Source organism: Urocitellus parryii, chromosome 7 (genome assembly GCF_045843805.1).
Source record: "Urocitellus parryii isolate mUroPar1 chromosome 7, mUroPar1.hap1, whole genome shotgun sequence".
Lineage (NCBI taxonomy): Eukaryota > Metazoa > Chordata > Mammalia > Rodentia > Sciuridae > Urocitellus > Urocitellus parryii.
The window spans coordinates 140,410,852-140,434,262 of record NC_135537.1 but is presented as its reverse complement, the minus strand read 5'-3'; the positions used below and the strand labels follow the sequence as shown (position 1 = coordinate 140,434,262).

Sequence of the window (23,411 nt, the reverse complement as noted above, 5' to 3'; positions counted from 1 at the left end):
GTACACTTGTCCTTTATTTGTACATTCTAATTTTTTTTAATTGATAGAAAATTCTTTTCTCTCCTGGATGTATACAATCAAACTCATTTCCTAGATTTCCTTGGCTATACTATTTTATCTATAGGACAGGTCTTAGCTCAAGACAATGGTCTTGCTCATTTGGTAAAGCCATGCCACCACAAATCATCAGTATTTTATCCTGGCCCTTGAATTTTAATTTGAAACATAATTTGAAAAAAGCTCTTCAAATGCCTCAAAAAGTCTGTTAAGGAAAAGACTTTTGGACCATGATCAACTGCCTGTTAGACTCCTTTTAGCATGACACATTTCCTACCAAGGTCCTTGGAGCACTTCTGCTCTCTGGTCTGGAAGTCTGAAAGTCTGTTCAGTGGTGGACTTAGCAAAAAATGATAGCCCAAAGCCTAGAGACTTTCCAGGGTTGTCCCCCTTCATGTGGTCTGTGTACATAAATAAATTGTTAAGGATTCTTCTTGAGTGTGCCACAGTTTAGTCAGCCATATCTAGCTCTCCAAGAGTTCTTTACTTTCTGCCTTTTCACTCTCCTGGAACTTTCTTCCTCTATTACAGTTACACTATTGCCCCATTTCCATTCCTCTGTCCTCAGCCAGAAAAAAAATAAATACTAAATTAAGTGTGAGATTATTTTTTCAAACACCTTTTAGTTGGTCAATGAGAACTGAATTAAGAATGTGTTAATGCTTTGTCTTGTGGGAAAAGAATAAAGGGCACAATTCCACAGCTGTCCATGTCTCACTTCTCTGCTAGTTGAGGAATTCTGCCTCAGATCTTTTCACTCTGCAATATGTAACTTCTGCTAAACGTTGGCCCTGGTAATGGGAGAGAAAGTATAGCTGAAAAGAAAGTCTCACTTTCCCCTCTAGTATGAAGTCCACAAGAATCTAAAGGGCATATGTCATATCACTAAAAGGAACTGTTACTTAACTCTTACTTAACTGTTACTTAACTATTAACTATTACTACTTAATAATAAGTATTGATAGGTATTTGACACTTTATTAGTACTTGGATTTTTATAATATAGGAAAATAATTTTTCTAAAAATTGGTTTTACAAAGTCATGAGTTGAGGGGAAATTTACCTTACTTTTTTTTTTCTTTTTGCTTATACATAAATAACAACATCTAGAAGGGAGAAAAAGTAAAATTTTTTACCTAGCTTTAAGAGATATATCTAATTTCATTATGTCTATGATAATTAGGTTTACTTTTCAAATCAGATTTAAGAAGCATGCAGGCAAGGTCAGAGAAATGTAAAATAAATAAGGTCTAAGAATACATTCTTCAGAAACCAAAAGCACTTCGGTTTGTAGTGATAATGAAAATTATCACTGCAGTTGAACAGTTAGGAAAAGAGCCTTGCTCTTGGATAGTCAGAATTAATATTATCAAAATGACCATACTTCCAAAAGCACTATATAAATTTAATGCAATTCCGATCAAAATCCCAATGACATTCCTCATAGAAATAGAAAAAGCAATCATGAAATTCATCTGGAAAAATAAGAGACCCAGAATAGCTAAAGCAATCCCTAGCAGGAAGAGTAAAACAGGTGGCATCACTATACCAGACCTTAAACTATACTACAGAGCAATAGTAATAAAAACAACATGGTACTAACCCTAACCCTAACCCTAACCCTAACCCTAACCCTAACCCTTGTGCATTCGAGGCAAGCACTCTATCAGCTGAGCTAAATGCCCAGCCCAACATTCTTGTATTTTAATTAATTCATTCAGTAAGCATTTACTAAGTGCCAAATATATGCTGACTACTGGGGATACCAAGATAAAGCAGTTTCTGTCCTGATGATGCTCTCAGATGCAGTTTAGCCTTTTGCCTAAATTACTGCAAGTCTCCTAAGTAGTTTTCCTACCTACCCTCATGTCCCTATGACATTGCCAGACTCTCTTTCTGGAAGTTATGTAATTCTTTTTCATACAGATATATCAAATCAAAACTCCTCTGCTTTTAAGATAATAGGCAATTATTTTATTACTGTCCCTAAAACACATTAGCACCTATTCCCAGACTTCCTTTCACTCTTCATCCACTTGTGTTTGAAGTGCTCTTCTGTTCTCCTATCTAAATCCCATTCTTTCATCAAGACCCAACTCTTCCAAAATACCTCTTATCTACATTGTTCCCTCCCCTCTACTGCAAATTTTATTTTCATAACTATGTTTTTAAAATCTGGGGAGAAGATCAAGTTTTCAAAGGTGTAGATTTTTTAAAGTAGATGGTGAATAGTTCTTTTTTATCCATCAGAGACTTGAGGAATAAATTAATCTTAAAAAGAGTAAAAAATAATTTCTTCACTCTTGGAATAATTAAAAGATTTTGTAACCTACTATGTGTTGAGATGGAAAAGGTAAAAATGGTATTGAATGGCTTGAGCATCCATTTGGGTTTTGTTTGTTTGGGTTTGTTTGAAAATTTAGGTTTTTGTTTGTTTGGAAAGGACAATTTCCCTTGATCTTTGATATATTATTGTACAATTCTATAAACTGCTGGTTCCAAGACAATTTCCTAAAAGTCATTCCTTATTTTATATAATTTTTAGCTTGGAGATAGTATACAGAGGAATGGAAGAACTTTACTACAATTAAAATATTTATTTTCTAAGAGCCCAAAGTACTTTGTTTCTTATCATTGTTATTCATCTTTAAAGAAGTGTCTTGAGATTTCAAAAATCTTTTTCAGTGGTATATTCCCTTTGTTTATTTTTACTTATAATTTTATTAGGTTGGCTCATATGAGAGCTCTTTATAAATCAGAATGGCTGAATATTGATATTTTATGTTTTTGTTTTATAGTTACATTCCTGGTTGTTCTCCAGTTAGTAAAGTAGGTCATCATTCAAGAAGGAAAGCTGTGAGTTGATAAATATGCAAAGGAAAACTGGCATTCAAACTTAACCAATTATCTTTTACCAAAAAGTTAATAGTATACAATCTGATTTTCTATAATTATGTTATATTTTTATGACTAACCTCTGAGAAAGAAAATATAGCCAGAATTAAAAATGTATATAACATGAAACCATCTTAATCTTTTTGTTTTTTTGCTACCAGAGATTGAACTCAGGGGCACTCAACCTTTGAGTCACATCCCCAGCCCTACTTTGTAGTTTATTTAGAGACAGGGTCTCACTGAGTTGCTTAGTGCCTCACCATTGCTGAGACTGGCTTTGAACTCTGAGATCCTCCTGCCTCAGCCTCACGAGCCACTAGTATTATAGGTGTGTGCCACCACACCTGGCTCTTATTATATTTTTGATTTGCATTTCCCTAATGACTAGTGATGTTAAGCTTATTAGCCATTTGCATGTCTTCTTTTGGTGAAATGTTCATTCAAATTCTTTTCCTTTTTAAAATAATTTTAATTAGTTTTAATTAAAAATAATTCCTATTTTTTTAATATGCCATTAGAATTGTATAAATGCCAAAAAGAGTCTGGCAATGTCATATAGGGCATGAGTGTAGGTAGGAAAACTACTTAGGAGACTGTTGCAGTAATTTAGGCAAAAGGCTAGACTCCATCTGAGAGAAGCACTAGGATAGAAATTGCTTTATCTTGGTATCCACAACAGTGTGATGGTTAATTTTAGTTATCAATTTGACTGAGCTACAGGGTCCCAGATATCTGGTTAAACATTATTCTTACTGTGAAGGTGTTTGTAGATGATATTAAACATTTGACTTAGACCCAAAGAAGTAGATTTCTCTTCCCAATGTGGGTAGGCCTCACTCAAGCCACTGAAGATTTGAATAGAACAAAAGGCTGAGTAACAAATAATTCTCTTTGCCTGACAGGATTTGAGTGGAAACACTGGTTTTCTGCTTTTGGACTCAGACTAAGACTGGAACTTACATTATTGGCTGTCCTGATTCTTAGGCCTTTGGACTTGGACTGAAATTATACAATTCGTTTTCCTGCATCTCCAATGTGCAAATCTTGGTACTTTTCACTTTCCATGACCATGTAAAGCCACTTTCTTTTAATAAATCTCACTCTCCACCCTCCCCACACACACATACCCTGCCTGCCTTTCCCTCCCCCCCTCCTCTCCCTCCCCCACCCCAAACACATCTGCTATTGGTCTGATTTCCTTGGAGAATTCTGACTAATAAAGATTTTGGTACTGAGAAGTGGAGTACTGTTATAACAATACCTAAAAAAAGTAGGAAGTGCCTTTGAAACTGGGTAATGGATAGAGGCTGGAAGAGTTCTAAGATGCACACTAGAAAAACAAAACAAGATACTATGAAGGATCTGTCTTAAGGGCTCAGAAAGAACAAAGGAGAGCTAGAGAGAATATTTCTATCTTCTTAATGACATAAATAAATCATGAACAGAATATTGGCAGACACATGGATGGAAAAGCCCATTCGAGGACACTGGAGAAAAGGTGATCCTTGTTATAAAATGGCAAATAACTTGGCTGAATTGTGTTTGTTTTCTAGTGTTTCATGGAAAGTAGAACTTAGGAGCAACAGAATTGGGTATTTAGCTTAAAGGATTTCTAAGTAAAGTGCTAAAGGAGTACTTCTTTTTGAATGTTTATAGTAAAATTCAAGAAGAGAGAAATGAAGAAGAAATTGTTAAACAAAAAGGAACCAAAACTTAGATTCTATCAGTTTGACTATATTTCAAAAAATGAGAAACTATTTGGAGAACACCAAAGATGTGGCTGATATACCATTTGATAAGGAGGTGAATATGAGTGACTTGTCATCCCTCTTAATAAAAGACAGGAGACATATGATATTATGTAAGCAGAAACACTATCAGCTGGAACTAAAGGAAACAGAAATGAGACGTAATGAAGGAAAGCTGTGAATATTCCTCTCCCTTCCAAAAAAGGGAAGAACCCCTAAAGCAATTCAGAGGTAAGCAGGGCTGCTACTCCCACCCCAGGCCCAGAGTGGGATTTAGGGAGTAAGTTTGTTGGGGCTTGGGGAAGTAAAGCTGCCTCTACCTCAATTTGAAAGTATGGGACCACACCCAACAGAGTTGAGAAACTGGGCCATTCCATGGATATGGAGAACAGAGCCTCAAATGAAATAGGATTATTCTCAAGTTTTAAGACCTAATGGAATTTACCTTGCTAAGTGTTGGACTTATTTAGGACACAACACTCCTACCTTCCTTTTGATTTCCCCCTTTCAGAATGAAAACATGTATCTTATGCCTGTGCCACCAATGTATTTTGGAACATTTCTTCAGTATAGGAAAATTTTTACTCAAAGCCAGATTAATTGATAGAGATGGAGTTTGGTTCAAGATGAATCATATCTGGTCTTATTCATATTTAGATAAAATTTTGGACTTTAGACTTTGGAATTAATGCTAGAACATGTTAAGATTTTGGGGATGTAGGAAGAAGAATTTTTTTTTTTTTTTTTTGGGTTCCAGGGATTGATCCCAGGGATGCTTAACTACTGAGTCACATCACAGCCCTTTTTATTCTTTATTTTAAGGCAGGGCCTCACTAAGTTGCTTAGAGCCTCACTAAGTTGCTTAGACTGGCTTCAAACTCTTGATCCTCCTGTCTCAGCAACTCAAATGTGGGGATTACAGGCAGGTGCCTCCACACCCAGCAGAATGGATATATCTTGCATGTGAGAAGGAAATGAATTTATGGGCCCAGGGATGGAAAGTGGAACTTATGTTATGGTTTCATGGTAAAAAGTTACAGCCTGAATGTTTGTATTCCCACTCCCCCAAATTCATATGTTGAGGTCTTAATCTTCAATGTGATAGAATTCAGAGATGGGGCCTTTGGGGAAGTAATTAGGATTAGATGAGGTCATGAGGGCAGGCCACCCATAATGGGATTAGTGTCCTTATTTGAGGAAGAGACCAGAGTTCTCTCTTTCTGCCATTGAGGACACTGAAAGAAGGTGGCTGTTGCAAGCCAGGAAAAGAGCTCTCACCAGAGAACTGGTGAATCTGCTAGCACTTTGATCTTGAACTTCCCAGGTTCCAGAACTATGAGAAATAAATATCTGTTGTTTAAAGCCACCCAGTCTAGACATTTTGCTATAGCAACCTGAGCCAACATTGATTAGTTATTGTTGAATTTTAAGATATCTTTATATATTTTTGGATATTAACCCCTTATCAGCTGTATGATTTGCAAATATTTTCTTGCATTCTATGGGTTACCTTTTCTTTCTGTTGACTCTGTCCTTTTATAAAAGTTTTATTAAATCTTTTCTTTTTCCTTTAATACTAGGGATTAAACCCAGGAACCTAGGCATGTTGAGCAAGTACTTTATCATTGAGTTACACCCCAGCCCCAGTTTTAAATTTAGATGTAATCTAATTTATTTTTGTTCTTATTGTTGCCTGTAAACATTGGTCTTTAAAGTCATCATAATTTTCTGATTATATTAAAAGATTACTTTTAACTTATGATTTTCAATAAGCAGTATTTGTTTAAAAATTTTTTTTTAAATCACCTGAAACTTCCTTTAGTTGTAATGATATGCTGTTTACTATTCAAGGCCCTACTACAAATCACATTTGAACTCACAAAGTGGCAAGATGAATTTAGGCAGGTTCGAAGAAAAGACTCAATGATAGTTTTTTCTGTGGTAAATTGTCGTGAGCCAGCCTGGGCTGTGTGTGTGAGCTGTGAGCATTCTGAGTGCATGAGTGGACTGGACTGATGTTGCTGCTCTGTCTGGGCTGTGCACGTATGTGTCCTTTTCTCTTGCTCTGCCTTTTGATCCCACACAGCACCTGAGATGGGTGTGACTTGCCCAGATGTCAATCAATCTACTGACCACAAGATATCACGAAACTAGACTCAACCCCCTGAAACCTGACCCTTCGCCTTATTTGAAAAGAACATTCCATCCAACTTCCCTTTGTGTGTCTCCCCATATAAAAATAAAGAATTCAGGTGGCTCTCTCTCTTTCTATCAGACCCCTAGGGTCTAGAGCCCTCCTGGATTTTTTTTTTTTTTATTGATTGTTCAAAACATTACAGAGCTCTTGATAAATCATCTTTCATACATTTGACTCCATTGGGTTTTGAACTCCCATTTCTACCCCAAATACAGATAGCAGAATCACATCTGTTACATACTCACATTTTTACATAATGGCATATTAGTGACTGTTGTAATCTGCTACCTTTCCTATCCCCTACTATCCCCCCTCCCCTCCCCTCCCACCTTCCCTCTCTGCCTCCTCTGCTGTTGTTCAATTCTCTCCCTCCCCCCCGCTTCCTGGATTTTGAAAAGGTATTTTTGTGTGCTTGTATGCTTTCTTCACCATTTTCTCAGTTACTGATGTAGTCAGATTTTGTGAATCCAGCATAGGTTGCCAGCTTGATTAGATGGTGCCAGTAAATGATGGAGAATGATTTTTAGTAGCAAAAAAATTTTAGTAGCAAACAGACAAAAGTCAACCTCTTCCACACCATCGAAGGACATTCAATTGCAAGTAAGAAAATTACTTTGAGTTAGGCTAAAGCCATTATACTGAGAAACAGCCTGACAGATTGATTGTATTATAAGACGAGAAAAATATGATTTTCAAAAATGGGTGCTACTAGGTTTTTCTTTATTTCTTATTTCTATAAGTGATCCTTTTCTTGTGAACAGAAGTTTGCAAAAATTCCCTGCTGCACATATTAATGAATTATTGCCAACAACTTTAAAACAGGTCTTTGGTTCTTTTTTTAAAATATATTTTTAGTTGTAGATGTACACAATACCTTTATTTTATTTGTTTATTTTTATGTAGTGCTGAGAATTGAACTCAGTGCCTCATATGTACTAGGTGAGCACTCTATCACTGAGCTACAACCCCAGCCCCAGTCTTTTGGTTCTTAATGACATGACAACTCAGTACCATGATTAATAGAAAAGATTTTCATTGTTTCATCATTATATAATTTTTTTGGACAGAAATTATTCCAGTGGATTCTAAGTCAATACATAAAGCTTGAAGTTAACACAAACATCTTTAAATTTGACATACTAGAAATTTCAAGATCCTTTGGAATCTTTTTTCATTCTAATGGGAATAAAGTTATGATTCCTCTGATAAAACTTCCATTGGGTTTTTACCTCTTAACCCTATGCAAAAGAAGGGCATTTTACTGTCAGATCTTCCTTAACAGAGAGTAAGAAATTAAGCTTTAAGCAAAAATTTATATGAAGACCAAGACAGGAAAAATATTGACAGTAGCCTCAGTTACTGATGAAAAGGAACTATTTTTATTTAAAGTTGTAGTGTAAAAGAAAAAAGTATGTATCAAAAAATTTCCGATAATTAATCATTAAAGACACATTCCCTTTAGCCAGGTTTTTACAATGAGCATGCATATTGTATTCATTTTTTGTATCATGTGAAATGGCTCACTGATTGAATTTAGAGGATACAAGTTTTGTTAATATTTAAATGACTATCTAGAATTTACCAGGGCTCACTCTTGTGGGAATACTTGGTTTTAAAGACAATTTAAATGAAATAACAGAAATGATTTTTTTTTTTTTTTGCAGCAATGGTGTGGAGATACAACCTAGGGCCTTGTGCATGCTACAGAAGAACTCTCTCCCACTGAGTCTGCATCTTTTAAAACAATCAATCATTTTAAATATTTCTGAGTCAGTAATTGGATTCTTAAAGCAGTCCCATTTTTGAAAGATCAATGAAGCATCTTAGGAATCCAGGATAAACTAATTTGACAAGACCAAATACAATTTCTAGAAAAAAACAACTACCAAAATATTATATAATGAATACACATACCTCCTGGGCTGTGACCGGCATTCTTCCTCCCCGCTATCTGCCTCCTGTATAAATAGAACATGAAAAAAAAAATTAAAACCTAAAAGTTTCATATCATGGTATCGCCAATGAAATGTTTACTAAGTTTTATATGTGGGCATAGTGTATTTATATTGTTCTGCACTTAAACTAAATTCTCTTCATAAAAGGTGACTTCTTCCAACCCAGTGGGTTGATGTCATTGAAACTTACTCCTGGAGGAAATAACATCAGTTTACAAATAAATTTCATTGATAACAAAGTGCTACTCATTAAAACAACTAGCTCTGAAAACAATTGAACATATTGTTATTTTTGTGCTACTTTAACTCCAAAATAAGTGACTAACAGCAAAAATTTCAAGATGACCTATGATTCTGATCTCCAAAGAAGAACCTAAAAAATGTATCACTTTCAAGTGCTCCTGATCAAATCACTATCACCATCAACATAGTGGCTACTGCTTATTGAGAACTTGTGCCAGGCACTGTGCACAACACTTTAAGTACCTACTTATTTATAAACTATAACAATGGAACTATATTTTCACTGATTCTCATACACATATAACAAAGAATAAATTGATATAAAAAAGCACTTAATAGTTTAACTGTAGTATTTGTGGGGTTTTTTTAGTAGCACATAAATAGTCTTAGAACTTTTTAATGTGTGTGCTATACTGGATTTCGTGTGCTAGGCAAGCACTGTACCACTGAGCTATATCCCCAGCCCCATAGTCTATGACAATTTAGAGTTAATGGATGCTTTACAAATAGAACCAAAATTCATAAAAAGGAAATAAATTGTCCAGGTAAACGCACACGATGAAGCCAGAATTAAACAAACAATATAATGCCTCCCAATTGGTTAAAAACCAATTTACCTCTCCCTAGTCATAGTTAGGAATTAGTATATATTACTATATTATACAATCTTCACAGAGAAAAGAATATTGACATGAAGGAAAAGTGATAAATGATGATAAAATTAATGATACTGAATTTTTTCCTTTAAATTTGCTCCTTGACATTTCATTCATTCATTCATGGTACTAGGGATTGAACCCAGGAGTGCTTTAGCACTGAGCTACATCCTCAGCCCTTTCTTTTTTGAGACAAGGTCTCCCTAAGTTGCTTAGGCCCTAAATTGGAGAGGCTGGCTTTGAACTTGAAACCCTGCCTCAGCCTCCTGAGTTGCTGGGATTTACAGACATACATCACTGCACTGTGTTGATATTTTATACGTGTTCTCCCATTGCTTTTGCCCTACTTGGCATACACAGAAATAGGAAGAGAAAAATAATCTCAAACAATATGTGGACTGTCTGCCAATGACCCATTTATATTTTCTAGTTTATGTAGCCATCCCCATTTACCTCTGAACTATTCTGTCTCCATTCCAAGTCACAGTCAGACTTTTATTCCTCCGTTATTTTCACATAAATAAAGTTGCCCAAGGGAAGAGAGCTGAGCTGATAGTCATTGCTGAGATCTGAACACCTAAAGCCCTTTGTGCAACCCATTGTCAAGTCCCTTCCCAGTCTCTCCATTGCCATCTATCAATCGCTTTTGTTCCTACATCATTTGGGTGAGCCATAGAAAATGGGGATTAATAATTATTTACAAATTGTATAAAAACAATTTTAATTTTAAGGATGCTTACAATTTTCCCCAAAGGAAGAACAGACATTCTACTCCCAGAGGGAGGACAGGTACAATATGCATTATATAGAGCATTATACTTTTTGCCTGTAGGAGAAGTTTTAGGTTCAGAAGATATTTAGCAACTCAAAAAGAAAGGCATTAAAATGAGAAAGAACTGTATATGGAATCAAAGGTCAAAACCTGGAAAAATTAAATGAAAAGATTCAACTAAGCAAATGTAGATGTACTACTTTTGTGTCCAAGGGAACTGTAATAAATAGAAATAATTTCCTGGGAATTATTTCCTATTTAACAAATAGTACTTCATTATTATTATTGATTAACAGACCTCAAATTCTGATGTACTCCTCTCAAATTATTATTATTATTATTTTAATATTTATTTTTTAGTTTTTCGGTGGACACAACATCTTTGTTTTGTATGTGGTGCTGGGGATCGAACCCGGCTGCACGCATGCTAGGCAAGCGCGCTACCGCTTGAGCCACATCCCCAGCCCTCAAATTATTTTTATTGCATGAAATATTATATAAGGAAGAATGTATTTAACACATATTTAAGTTATGAGATACAATAGTAAAATGAATATCTGTGAATGTCATTCCACCTTTGGGCTGGAATAATATCGACCTTTGCATCCACCTGTGTACTTATTTCCTATTTCCTATCCCATGTACTAGTATCCTGAAGTTTATAATTATCACCCCATTTTATAAAAAATTTCAAACATACAGGAGTCTGTATGTCCACTATCAGGATTCTAGCATGAATACTGTCTATACTTGGTTTTTCACATATCTGTTCATCTATCAATCCATAAACCCATATTTATATAAATATTCTTGTCCTTAAATACATGTCACTAATTAAAATTCAGTATTTTGTTATAGTTATTTTTTTTAAGGTAAAACTTACAATGAAATGCATATATATATATATATATATATATATATATTTTTTTTTTTTTTTTTTTTTTTTTTTTTGCAGTGGGATCAAAGCCAGGGGCATTCTGCCACTCAGCTACATCCCCAGCCCTTTTTATTTTTCATTTTGAGATAGGGTCTGTTCCATATATTCCTTTTTACCCATGAAGTCTTTATTCTTCGAGTTTGGGTATTATAGTATTATACCATACCATTGTTAGCTTTCATTAATGGGACCATATGACCAAGTCCTTTAAAACTTAACTCATTTTGAATTGAGTTTCAAACTTTTGAAAGTGCAAGGATTCAATTTTAAAGTTGGAATCCCATGAAATGTGTTTTCTTCATTAGGAGTAACATCATAACTCTTCACATAGATGTTACACTAGTAGCAGAAAATCCTATTGACTTCCTCTCACCCATCTCAAATACCTTCAGTGAAATTGATTTAAGGTTAGTGGGATATTCCATTTAATAAAACAGGTTTAGAACATTATTTTCTCTACTTTAGGCCCTCCCTCAAAAAAGTTTTTTTCTTGGATTTTTTTCCAATATTCAGACTCTGAAATTTGTAATTACAACCAAGTACTTATCATAACTGAAAGATTTCTGGTGGCTTAAAATTTACTAGCACTTAATGAAGATACACTTATTACTGAAAGAAACCATTATGCTAGATTAGTAGGAAGAGTCAGGTTGCAATATCTATCACTTTTGAGCCAGAAGTATTCTTTCAAAATAAGATGCTGACCTGAATCAACATTATAAAAGAATACTTCTGGCTCATTTAAAAAAAAAAAGAAAAAGTTGTAAATTCTTAAATTAATGTTGGCCTTGTTTCCAAGTCCTGTCTTCCATTTTGTTGTTCTATACTTCCTGACCACTCTTACAAAAACCTTACAAGCCTCTGAAGAAACTGGAATAGGCTGTTATTTTCTCAAGGTTTACAAATTAAGTGATTGATTTTTAATGTATTCTCTACTTCTATTTTTTTTTTTAAAGAGAGAGTGAGAGAGGGGAGAGAGAGAGAAAGAGAGAATTTTTAATATTTATTTATTTTTTTTAGTTCTCGGTGGACACAACATTTTTGTTGGTATGTGGTGCTGAGGATCGAACCCGGGCCGCACGCATGCCAGGCGAGCGCGCTACCGCTGAGCCACATCTCCAGCCCCTCTACTTCTATTTTGATTTTTAGATTTTCTTAATATTTAAAGATGTGCCTTTTATTGGATAACGTTAATTTACGAATGTAATAATGTTATTTCACAATTATAATAATGTTACACGATCATGGGTATGGCATTCTTGAAAGAATCTTCACAAAAGATGTGAAAGGAAAGTAGTTTTCCTAAAACTCATGGCTCTGATTGCACAGTCCAATTTGCTTTTGATGTTTCTATAAGCAAAGGTCACTTTCTTTTAAGGCTATTTTCAGAACTTGTCTTTGTATTTTCTCTATAAACTATAAATGCAATTATGTCTATTTGGAGGCTACAGTACCACAGGCATGTGTGCCATGAGAAAGTTCAAAGACTTAACAAAAAGAAAGTCTTTGGGAACTCAAAATTTCATTTTTTAATGGTAATCACAAAGATTTTCTCCAAGAAATAAATTGTTATTTTGTATTTTGTAACTTAAAAGCAGCTATTAGTACATTTCTGAGATATAGCAGGAGACCAAAACATTTTTGAAAAGAGAATAAATATATGAAGAAAAAAAGAGAGATAGGGTCTCATTAATCTGCCCAGGCTGGCCTTGAACTTATGAGTATCCTGCCTCAGTTGACCAAGTCTGAGATTATAGGCATGTACCAGCCTGGCTAAATATGCACAAATCTTAAGTGCACCATCCAAAGATTTTTTACAAATGTGTACACTTATGTAACTCAGATTTTTGGCTATCAAGAAATGGGACATTTCTGTCACCTCAGAAAATTTTCTTATGTTTCCTTCCCAGTTAATATATGGCACCACTCATATCTAGAGGAAAACATTGTTCTGATTATTTTTCCACTACATTTTTCCCATGAAAAATTAGTATATAAAAAGATAAAAGAAAATATAAGATTAGTGTCTGACATATGATTCTATTTACATGATTCCAAAAGAAATGGGGTCATATAGTTTGTACTCTTTAATGGGAAGTATTTTTTTTTTTACTCAATACAATATTTTGGGGATTCCTCCATGATGTTGCAATCAACATTATTTCCATTCTTTTCATTGCTGAGGATTCTATCATATGAATATACTATAGTTTGTTTATTCATTCTCTTGTTGTTAGATACATCTGGATTGTTTGAATTTTGAATATTTTGAATAAAGTTATAATATGAACATATTTTGTGTTTTTTTTTCTTTTGGTAGACATATGCTTTTCTTTCTCTTAGATCTTGGGGTAAATGTATTTGTAATTTTATAGGAAACTATGAGGCTTTTCCCAAAGTGTACCACTTTACACTCTTATCAAAAATGTAGAAGAGTTACAATTGAGGTTTGATTAGTAATTTTTTCTTCCATGGTTATTGTTTTCTGCATTCTCAAAAACATCTGCCTGGCAAGTGTTGTAGTTCAGTGGTAGAGTGCTTAATTGGCACACGTGAGGCATTGAGTTAGATCCTCATCACCATATAAAAATAAATAAACCATGTACAACTAAAAATAAAAATTTTTTTTTTGCCTACCCTCTAGTCACAAAGATATTTTACTGTAGTTTCTTACAAAAGCTTTATGGGTTTGTATACAAGGTCATCTAAATTTAATATCTGTTTGTAGTGTGAGATAGAGATAGATGTTCCTTTTTTAAAAAATATGGATATCCAGTTTTCAAACACTATTCGTTGAAAATACTTTCCTTTTTCCATTGTAATATTTGGTCTGTTTGTAAAATATCAAATGACAGTAATAAATGAAAGTCTACTTTTGGCCTCTATTCTGTTCCACTGATCTATTTGTCAATCCTTATGCTACTACCACTCCATCTTGATTAGAAAACTTGGAATGGAACCACTATTTGACCCAGTTATCCCACTCCTTGGTCTATACCCAAGGACTTAAAATCAGTATACTATAGTAATGCAGACACATCAATGTTTATAGCAGCTCAATTTACAATACCTAAACTGTGGAAGCAACCTAGATGCCCTTCAATAGATGAATGGATAAAGAAACTGTGGTACATACACACAATGGAATATTACTCAGCATTAAGAGAGTATAAAATTATGGCATTTGAAGTAAATGAATTAAGTTGGAGAATATTATGCTAAGTGAAGTAAGCCAATCTCCCAAAAAACAAAGGCCAAATGTTCTCTCTGATAAGTGGATGTTGACCCAAAATGGGGGAGGGAGGGCGCACATAAGGAGAATGGAGGAACTTTGATTGGGCAAAGGGAAAGGAGAGATGGGAAGGGGGTATGGGGGTAGGAAAAATGGTAAAATGAGATAAACGTCATTACCCTAGGTACATGTATGACTGCACATGTGGTGCAACTATGTTGTGTACAGTCAAAGAAATAAAAAGTTGTGCTCCATTTGTGTGCAATGAGTCAATGCATTCTGCTGTCATATATACCTAATTAAAATAAATAAATAAATTTAAAAATTATAAAAGGCAATAATATCATCTAGGGGAAGTGAAATAAAATACATCTACTTTGTTTTCTTTCAATATTAAACATTCTAATTACTTATGGATACAAAAAATTAAATTAGAAATAACCAAGGTTACAAATGAAAACATTAGACCAACACACACAGACATAGGTAATGAAGAGACATTAAACTGATGGCACGATGTTCTAAAATTTTCTTTTTCTTTTTGGTACCAGGGATTGATTCCAGGGCCCTTAACTACTGAGCCACATTCCCAGCCCTTTTTTATTTTGAGACAGGGTCTTGCTAAGTTGTTTGGGCCTTGATAAGTTGCAGAGACTGGCTTTGAATTTGCAATTCTCTTTCCTCAGTCTCTGAAGCCACTTGGATTACAGGAGTTTGCCACCACAGCAGGCATGTTCTCAAGTTTCCTAAAATCATTTTTAAACTAATGAGTAAACAAATGCAGTTAATGACTCTGACCAAAAAGAAATTCAAATATTTAACAAGTAGGTATATTGGTAATATACTTTTAATTAGAAGGAAATGAGTTGCTACTATGATAATATTCATATTTAAAGCTATACAAATAATGTTTTAGCCTTCAATAGGGGAAAAGATACTGGGTAAAATTTTTGATGGGCAAATGACTAACACATTCATTGAGAGCTGCTAGAGTCCATAAGAGAAACAAAAAGGTATGACCCAATATCATACTCAAGAGGAAGATAGGCATATTTGAAAAGTTGATAAAAAATACAGTATAAATGCATGGCACAAGAAGACCATGCCACAGGAATTCAGAAGAGAGCCCTCACTGAGGATATAGTATTCACAGGGTAACTGGATTTTGAGTTCAGTCTTGAATGTCTTAAAGGACTGATAGGCAATTTGAGACATGAGAAAATGAAAGAACAACAAAAATACCTGTGACACCTTGTGGGTGGCAGTGAGCTCATTAGCTTAGTTGAAACCTAGGGCTTGCCTTTGGGTAGGCACCAAAGATAAAACTGGAGGGGGCAGGGCTTTAAATCTGATCCATTGATGGAGAAGCCAGGGAAGGTATTTACGAGCATCTAAAAACCTGGGTAGAATTACAAATATGGCAATAACAAAAACTTCTTTATGGAAACAGGCTAAAATTTATAAGGCCAATCATTTTTTTTTTCCCCTAAAGCTAGAAAACACTGGTTAGTGTCACCACAGATGTCCACTAGAGGGCAGACAAACCCAAGTTTACACTGTTGTAAAACTGGAGAAAGCACTGCTTTCACAGAAAATACTGATAGAACACTTCATATGCTGCTGTTGTTTAAAGACCAGTTTCAGTGCCTTTAACCTTGGACAGAGCCTAAGCTATGAGACCAATCTTCCACAAAAATCTTAATTGCCAAATGAACCAGGAAGCTTTGGGAATTGATTGAGCTGATAGGTACAGGTGCTTATATAGGGCAAGCATATCCAACAGCAGCACTCATTACTGGCTTTACTGGCTACCTTACCTCGAACTCAACTCAATCACCCATCTCATGCATATCTTAAACACAGCCTAAATTTCAATTTAAGTTCTTCCATTTCCTTTTGGTAATTTAGAGAAATGTTTGGTCTTAAGGACTCATACCCCTTCATCAGAGGTGAGATGAGGGGAGGCTGCTGAAGAGATGTTCTGATATGTGCATTTGCCTCAGCAGGCTGAGGAGCTGTCATAATTGAGGGCAGGGGGGTGATGGTGGGAGTCTTCAGTTCTCACTAACTATGACAATCAATCATCATCATTTACAACTAATTAAAAGGGTTGAGAATTTTAACAAACCCTTTATTTATTTATTTTTTTAAAGAGAGAGAGAGAGAGAATTTTTTAATATTTATTTTTTAGTTTTCAGCGGACACAACATCTTTGTATGTGGTGCTGAGGATCGAACCCGGGCCGCACGCATGCCAGGTGAGCACGCTACCGCTTGAGCCACATCCCCAGCCCCTTAACAAACCTTTTAGAAGCCAAAGCTAGATTTTGCAAACTATCATGAACTTTTTCTGCTTTGAATTTTTGCCATGTATCTGTCATTAAAGATGCAAGGACAATCTAGTAAGTTGACTTTTTGCCATTAGCTAGAAGTAGTTTTCCTTTTTTCCAACCAATGCTAGTATCACAAGCATTTTCTGTTTCTTACATCTTAGAAAATGATACTATTTAGTTTCAGATATTAAGTATTTCAACTGCAAGTGAATTTTCCTATACTGAAATTCTTGTGGTATCTCCAATGAGCCACACCATCTTGTCTCTTAGATTTTTCTATAGAACAATCTTCATGGAAATTGAACCCTTTGCTTCCCTACTTCTATTCATCCTTCAGATTTGTAGCTTAGGTGTTCCTCTCTCTCTAGAGACCTTCCTTGCCTCTAAGACTGGGATTCCATGCTTTTCCAAGTGCAAGCATGGCTCCTTCTTTAGCACTCTAGTACAACAATGCTCACACTACCTGTACCTGGGTTTTTACGTGCCAGTCTAAAAAATTTTCCTAAAAACTTAGCTTACTAATTCATTTATAATTTATGTATTACAACTAGAAAAAAACCTTGAAGATAAGTAGTGGTAATTTTAGCAGCTTGGGAGGCTAAAACAGGAGGATGGCAAGTTCAAAGCCAGCCTCAGCAATTTACTGAGGCCCTAAGCAACTTATTGAGACCCTATATTAACTGTCAGGAGTTTCTCATTCACTTTTCTCTGTTAAAAGAAATTTCTGGTGAAAAGAATTGAGGAGCCCTGTGGAAGACTGCTTTTTGTAACTTTAAAATTAAGCCTGTGCCTGATTATGCGCAGTTAATATAAAAGTTAAAAGCTGGGGGCAGGGTAGGTTAATAAATATGGAGAAGATCAGATGCTTAAAATGCCTAGGTGTAATTCCTTTATACCACTAAGACAGCAGGCATGTCACTGTTAAGACTTCCACAAACAAAAGGCTGGAAAAGTAGTATGCACATTCCCCCCATCCTCCCCGCACCCCCCCCCCCCAACACACACACAAAAGAAGGCAGGCAGCAGGAAAGAGGAAAAGGAAAAACTCCTGTTTGAAATGGGAGCATAGGTACTGAAATAAAGGGGTCAGAAATGAGAATGTGATCTAACTCTTAATATAAATGAGGCCTACTAGTGATCCTTACTAATACATTGAATATCAGGAAACCAGTTATTAACATCCTTTTACAGTTATTACACTCCTGGTTTTATTCATGGAAATGGTGACTAAGAAAAAAATTAATTGACAACTTAATGCAGTAAGTCTTTAATTATACTTATAATCCTCATTAACCTTGACAACTCACCAACTGAACAAAAAAAATCATCTCCTTAGTAATATAGGTCTAACTAGAACTGCATAAATAGGATATGCTGTGTAAGAGGAAGGTAGAATTTCATGAGAGAAGCACTCAGTCATCTGAATTTCCCTTGCTGAAAATCAGCATCACACATTGTCAACTTACAGACAGAAACTTCCCAGCTATACAGTCTTTTAAGCACTTACTGTTTTTAATTGACTGTTTCTCCACTGTCTTATTCTCTCTGGCAGCATTCTTGCTTTTCCCGAAGGTTCCCACAAGTCTTTCCCTCCCATTGTGCAAAAATCTTATGACGATCTCTCCTTGATCTTTGAAATTTATATCCTAAGGTAATTTCAGAAAATATTTATTACTTATGCTCTAAATCCTAAGAAAAAAATTACTGATGCACCCCCTCCCTAAACACACTGATTAAAAGTTTAATAAGAGAAAAGAAAGTGCTATAATCAACTTTATAAAGAATAATTTTGAAAATATCCATCCTCATTGTCATTAAATATTTTTTCTTAAGAAACCAACACAGTCCTTGCAGTTATATGTGTAAATTAAAAAGACCTGTGAAAGATACTAGCAAATCCTCAAAAACATGATTCTGGGAAGCAAAGGTAAATATAAAAAGGCATACCCAGACAATATCCTGGCCAGTAAATACCCTCTCTGAGTACCTACCATGAAATAGCTACAACTTGCTTAATTTTCTAAAAAACATCTCCTGATCAATGCCTTGAATACTTCCATGAAATGAAGGCTACCAAGAAATGGTAAAATGATGGGGCTGGGGATGTAGGTCAGCGGTAGAGTGCTTGCCTAGCATGTGTGAGGCACTAGGTTTGATCATCAGCACCACAGAAAAACAAATAAACAAAATAAAGGTGTCCATCTACAACTAAAAAAATATTTTAAAAAGAAATGGTAAAATGAAACATTACACAATTAGAGTCAACTGAAAATATGGGATAAAATAGGTATGCTGCAGATTAAGACAAAAACCCTCTCAAACCATTAGAGATGACACACAGAATGCTTTCATGCTATATTTTCTGCAAGATCCAAGAAATCTACAAGATAAACTAAACCTTGCAGAAGAAAATCAAGAGTGGCTTTCAGGTGTGTCTATGTACATGATGTAAACACATGGACACATTCAATATTCGTGTGAAGTGCTTCCAGAGGCTGCAATGAACTGAATTTCATTTTTACAGTGATAATTACCAATTTTCATACATTTGAGGAGTCACAGAATTGAAAACTTGGTATGCACAATTCACTGGAAAGTAAGCAATCATTAATAGACAGTTAACAATTATGAAGGCTATGAAAACATTCAAATCTGATCTTTGGCCTTTGGAATAACTCCACTGCATAGATAACTTTAAATAATTAATCAATGAAATGTTCATAAATACTTCATTCTTGACCTATATAAGTGAAGAGTTTAAAATAGTTCCACATGAGTAAAACATAAAAACTATTTTTAAATATTTCTCCAGTAAAGTAAAAATCCTTTTTAAACTACTGTATTTTACATGCACTAATCCTATGACATTTCAATACCAGGGAGCTGGGGCAAGTAATTTAAAAGACACAGTTCTTGCCCTCGTATTGATTAAAATCAAGACCAGATGACAATAACAGTTATATGAATAGTTAAGAGGCAAAATAAATATAAACTGAATGTAAACTAAAGGGTAGATCACAGGTTGTAAACATCCACTTTTTATGCTTCTTTCTCTAAAAAATTACTGTGAGAAAAGTAAGATCTGTTTTTATATAACTCTTTTTTCTATTGTTGGTTGTTCAAAACATTACATAATTCTTGATATTTCACACTTTGATTCAAGTGGGTTATGAACTCCCATTTTTACCCCGTATACAGATTGCAGAATCACATCAGTTACACTTCCATTGATTTACATATTGCCATACTAGTGTCTGTTGTATTCTGCTGCCTTTCCTATCCTCTACTATCCCCCCTCCCCTCCCCTCTTCTCTCTCTACCCCCTCTACTGTAATTCATTTCTCCCCCTTGTATTATTTTTCCCTTTCCCCTCACTTCCTCTTGTATGTAATTTTGTATAACCCTGAGGGTCTCCTTCCATTTCCATGCAATTTCCCATCTCTCTCCCTTTCCCTCCCACCTCTCATCCCTGTTTAATGTTAATATTCTTCTCATGCTCTTCGTCCCTACTCTGTTCTTAGTTTTTCTCCTTATATCAAAGAAGACATTTGGCATTTGTTTTTTAGGGATTGGCTAGCTTCACTTAGCATAATCTGCTCTAATGCCATCCATTTCCCTCCAAATTCTATGATTTTGTCATTTTTTAATGCAGAGTAATACTCCATTGTGTATAAATGCCACATTTTTTTTTTTATCCATTCGTCTATTGAAGGGCATTTAGGTTGCTTCCACAGTCTTGCTATTGTGAATTGTGCTGCTATGAACATCGATGTAGCAGTGTCCCTGTAGCATGCTCTTTTTAGGTCTTTAGGGAATAGACCAAGAAGGGGAATAGCTGGGTCAAATGGTGGTTCCATTCCCAGCTTTCCAAGAAATCTCCATACTGCTTGTATATTGTTGGTGGGACTGCAAATTGGTGCAGCCAATTTGGAAAGCAGTATGGAGATTTCTTGTTTCTATATAACTTTGATTACTCCAAATGAATCCATGACAGAAAGACAGGATATGATCCTTTAGACCCACCTGTCCATTCATTCAAGATATCTGTGTGTGTGTGTGTGTGTGTGTGTGCGCGCGCGCGCTGGGGGGGGGGTGTACAAGGGTTTGAACCCAGGGCTTCTCACATGCTAGACAAGCACCCTACCATCAAAAGACATGTATGTTTCTAGGCACTATGCTAGGTGTTGGGGATAAAACAGATGCAGGCCCTGCTTAAGTGTGATGAAGGAGACAAGCAAATAATTACATAGCAAAAGTAAAACTGCAACTACAAATAGCTGAAATACAATTAACTGGTACTTACTATACATACACACAGACAGCATAAGAACTGGGACCCTGGTGGGGTGTACCATCTGTGGTTAAATCCCTGAAAATATTCCTCCAGGCAGCCTTTCATTCCTCATTACTGGCTTACTGAATTAAAAAAAATTTTAAACAAAATATTTCCATTGAATTTATGATATAAAAAGGGTTGTCCTGGAGACTACCTAAAATAGAAGCCATTACTGTAGATTTGGGGTTTTAATTTATAAAGAAACCTATTGGAGGGGTTGGGGTTGTGGCTCAATGGTAGAGTGCTCACCTAGCATGCATGAGGCACTGGGTTCGATCATCAGTACCACATAAAAATAAAGATATTCTGTCCACCTAAAACTAAAAAATAAATATTTTTTTAAAAAGAAATCTATTGGGAAATTAGATGTGTATACATACACACACACACACAAATAAAGGAATTCAATACGTAAGAAACAGATTAGATTGAACTCAGCTTTCTTGCTGTCTTTCTCTTCCCATAGGTCCTTGGACTTTGCACCAGTTTATGCCTTTGTTACTTAGGGGAATAATCAACCATAAGAACTTCAGAACTTCTATTTGTCTTTTTCTATATATTGTCTACAAGGCATCTAAAAAAGTTCACTCAGAATTCCAAATCATTTCAAGTTATTCTTAGAACCATATCCCCCCAAAATGCCTTTATTTTGAAACTCTTTCAAGGACCTGATTCCTGGTTTTCAGGAAGAAAATCTTGCAAAACTCAGTCTCTGATCTCCCTCAACTGGGTACAAGCTTCCCTTTTCTTGTTGTTCTCACAGATATCTTACTTCTTGTATTATAATCATGTACACTCACATCTTATCCTAATAGGTAGTCTACAAATATCTACTGAATGGGTGAATTATTGGAACAAAAAATTACAGAAAAAAAGTTTTTAAGTAAGAAAAGGAAAAATGAGTTTGGGTTTTAAATAATGAAAAATCATGGAGGAAGGAAACTTCTTATACATCGGAGTTTTTAAAGACAAAAACAAAAAAACACCACAACCACTGGAGGCACTATTAAGAAATAAAAGGATATTTAAATGTATTATAACCTAATAAACTTTGGAATTCATGGCCATATAAAACTGAAGGCTGGGCATGGTGGCACATACCTATAATCCCATACTACTTGGGAGGCTGAGGCAGGAGGATTACAAACTCCAGGTCAGCTGGGAAATTTGGTCAGCCCAATATAAAAGGAAGGATTGGGAGACTGGGGTTGTGGCTCAGTGGTGGAGCGCTCACCTAGCATATATGGGGCACTGGGTTTGATCCTCAGCACTACATATGAATGAATGAATAAATACATAAATAAATAAAAATATAATGAATTTTTTTTTTTTAAAAAAGGAAGGAGTGGGTATGCAGCCCAATGGTAGAATGTTTGCCTAGCATGCCCAAGGCCCTGATCCAATCCCCAGCATGTAAAAAAACAAAACTAGAAACAAGTTAACAATTACCAGGGTTAATTTTGTAAAAACAAAAAACACCAATGCTCTGACATTCAATGCATTTTGTTCTGTGAATTAAAAAATGCTGTAAACTCCTTATGCAGTACCTCACTCCCTTTAATATTCCCAGTGACATGTGGCCTACTAGTCACCCAAGACTGGCATTTAGTTTAAAAAGTATTACAGTTCCTTGGCTTTATTAAACATATCTTAAGTGGTATATATTACCAGATATAGAAAGCTTTTGTTAAAAAGCCACATAATTATTGAAAAAAAAAAACTTTTTTTTGGATCCTCATTTTCTATAACCTTTATTTTCACAAAAGCACCTTGATTGAACAGTATACAGCTCTTGGCTTTGGAAAAATCAACCTTACTTTACCTCTGCCCAAAGATCACAGTGGAACCTAAGATTGACCACATTTATCATTAATAAAATAGAGTAATCTTAACTATTTAAACTTGACTATTTAATACAGTTGCAAAGTGACTGCAACTACGCTTGCTGTTGTGTTGGTATTAATGATGAGCAGAAACTTTTGCTCACAAAAATCAAAGAATTTGGGAAGGAAACCAGAGAGCCTGATATTTTTTTCCTCAAAAGACAATTT

General features: G+C 35.2%; 1 protein-coding gene and 1 long non-coding RNA gene across 7 annotated transcripts in view; one reads left to right on the top strand and one right to left on the bottom strand.

The window, feature by feature from the left end:
- The window catches only part of Ssh2 (slingshot protein phosphatase 2), a 254,003-nt gene that overhangs the window by 137,416 nt on the left and 93,176 nt on the right, over positions 1 to 23,411 (bottom strand). For all 5 annotated transcript variants that reach the window (XM_026388906.2, XM_077800947.1, XM_026388908.2 and 2 more), the window contains one exon: positions 8,812 to 8,855. In XM_026388906.2, coding sequence (XP_026244691.2) covers positions 8,812 to 8,855 — 44 coding nt within the window. The remainder of the gene's footprint in view (positions 1 to 8,811; positions 8,856 to 23,411) is intronic.
- The window catches only part of LOC113182825 (uncharacterized), a 122,724-nt gene that overhangs the window by 97,684 nt on the left and 1,629 nt on the right, over positions 1 to 23,411 (top strand). Inside the window, exon 6 of one of the 2 annotated variants that reach the window (XR_013343973.1) lies at positions 16,884 to 16,949. This is a non-coding gene — a long non-coding RNA (uncharacterized LOC113182825). Of the gene's footprint in view, positions 1 to 8,561; positions 8,639 to 16,883; positions 16,950 to 23,411 lie in introns of those variants that run through there. The other variant, XR_003300794.2, reaches the window with a different exon arrangement.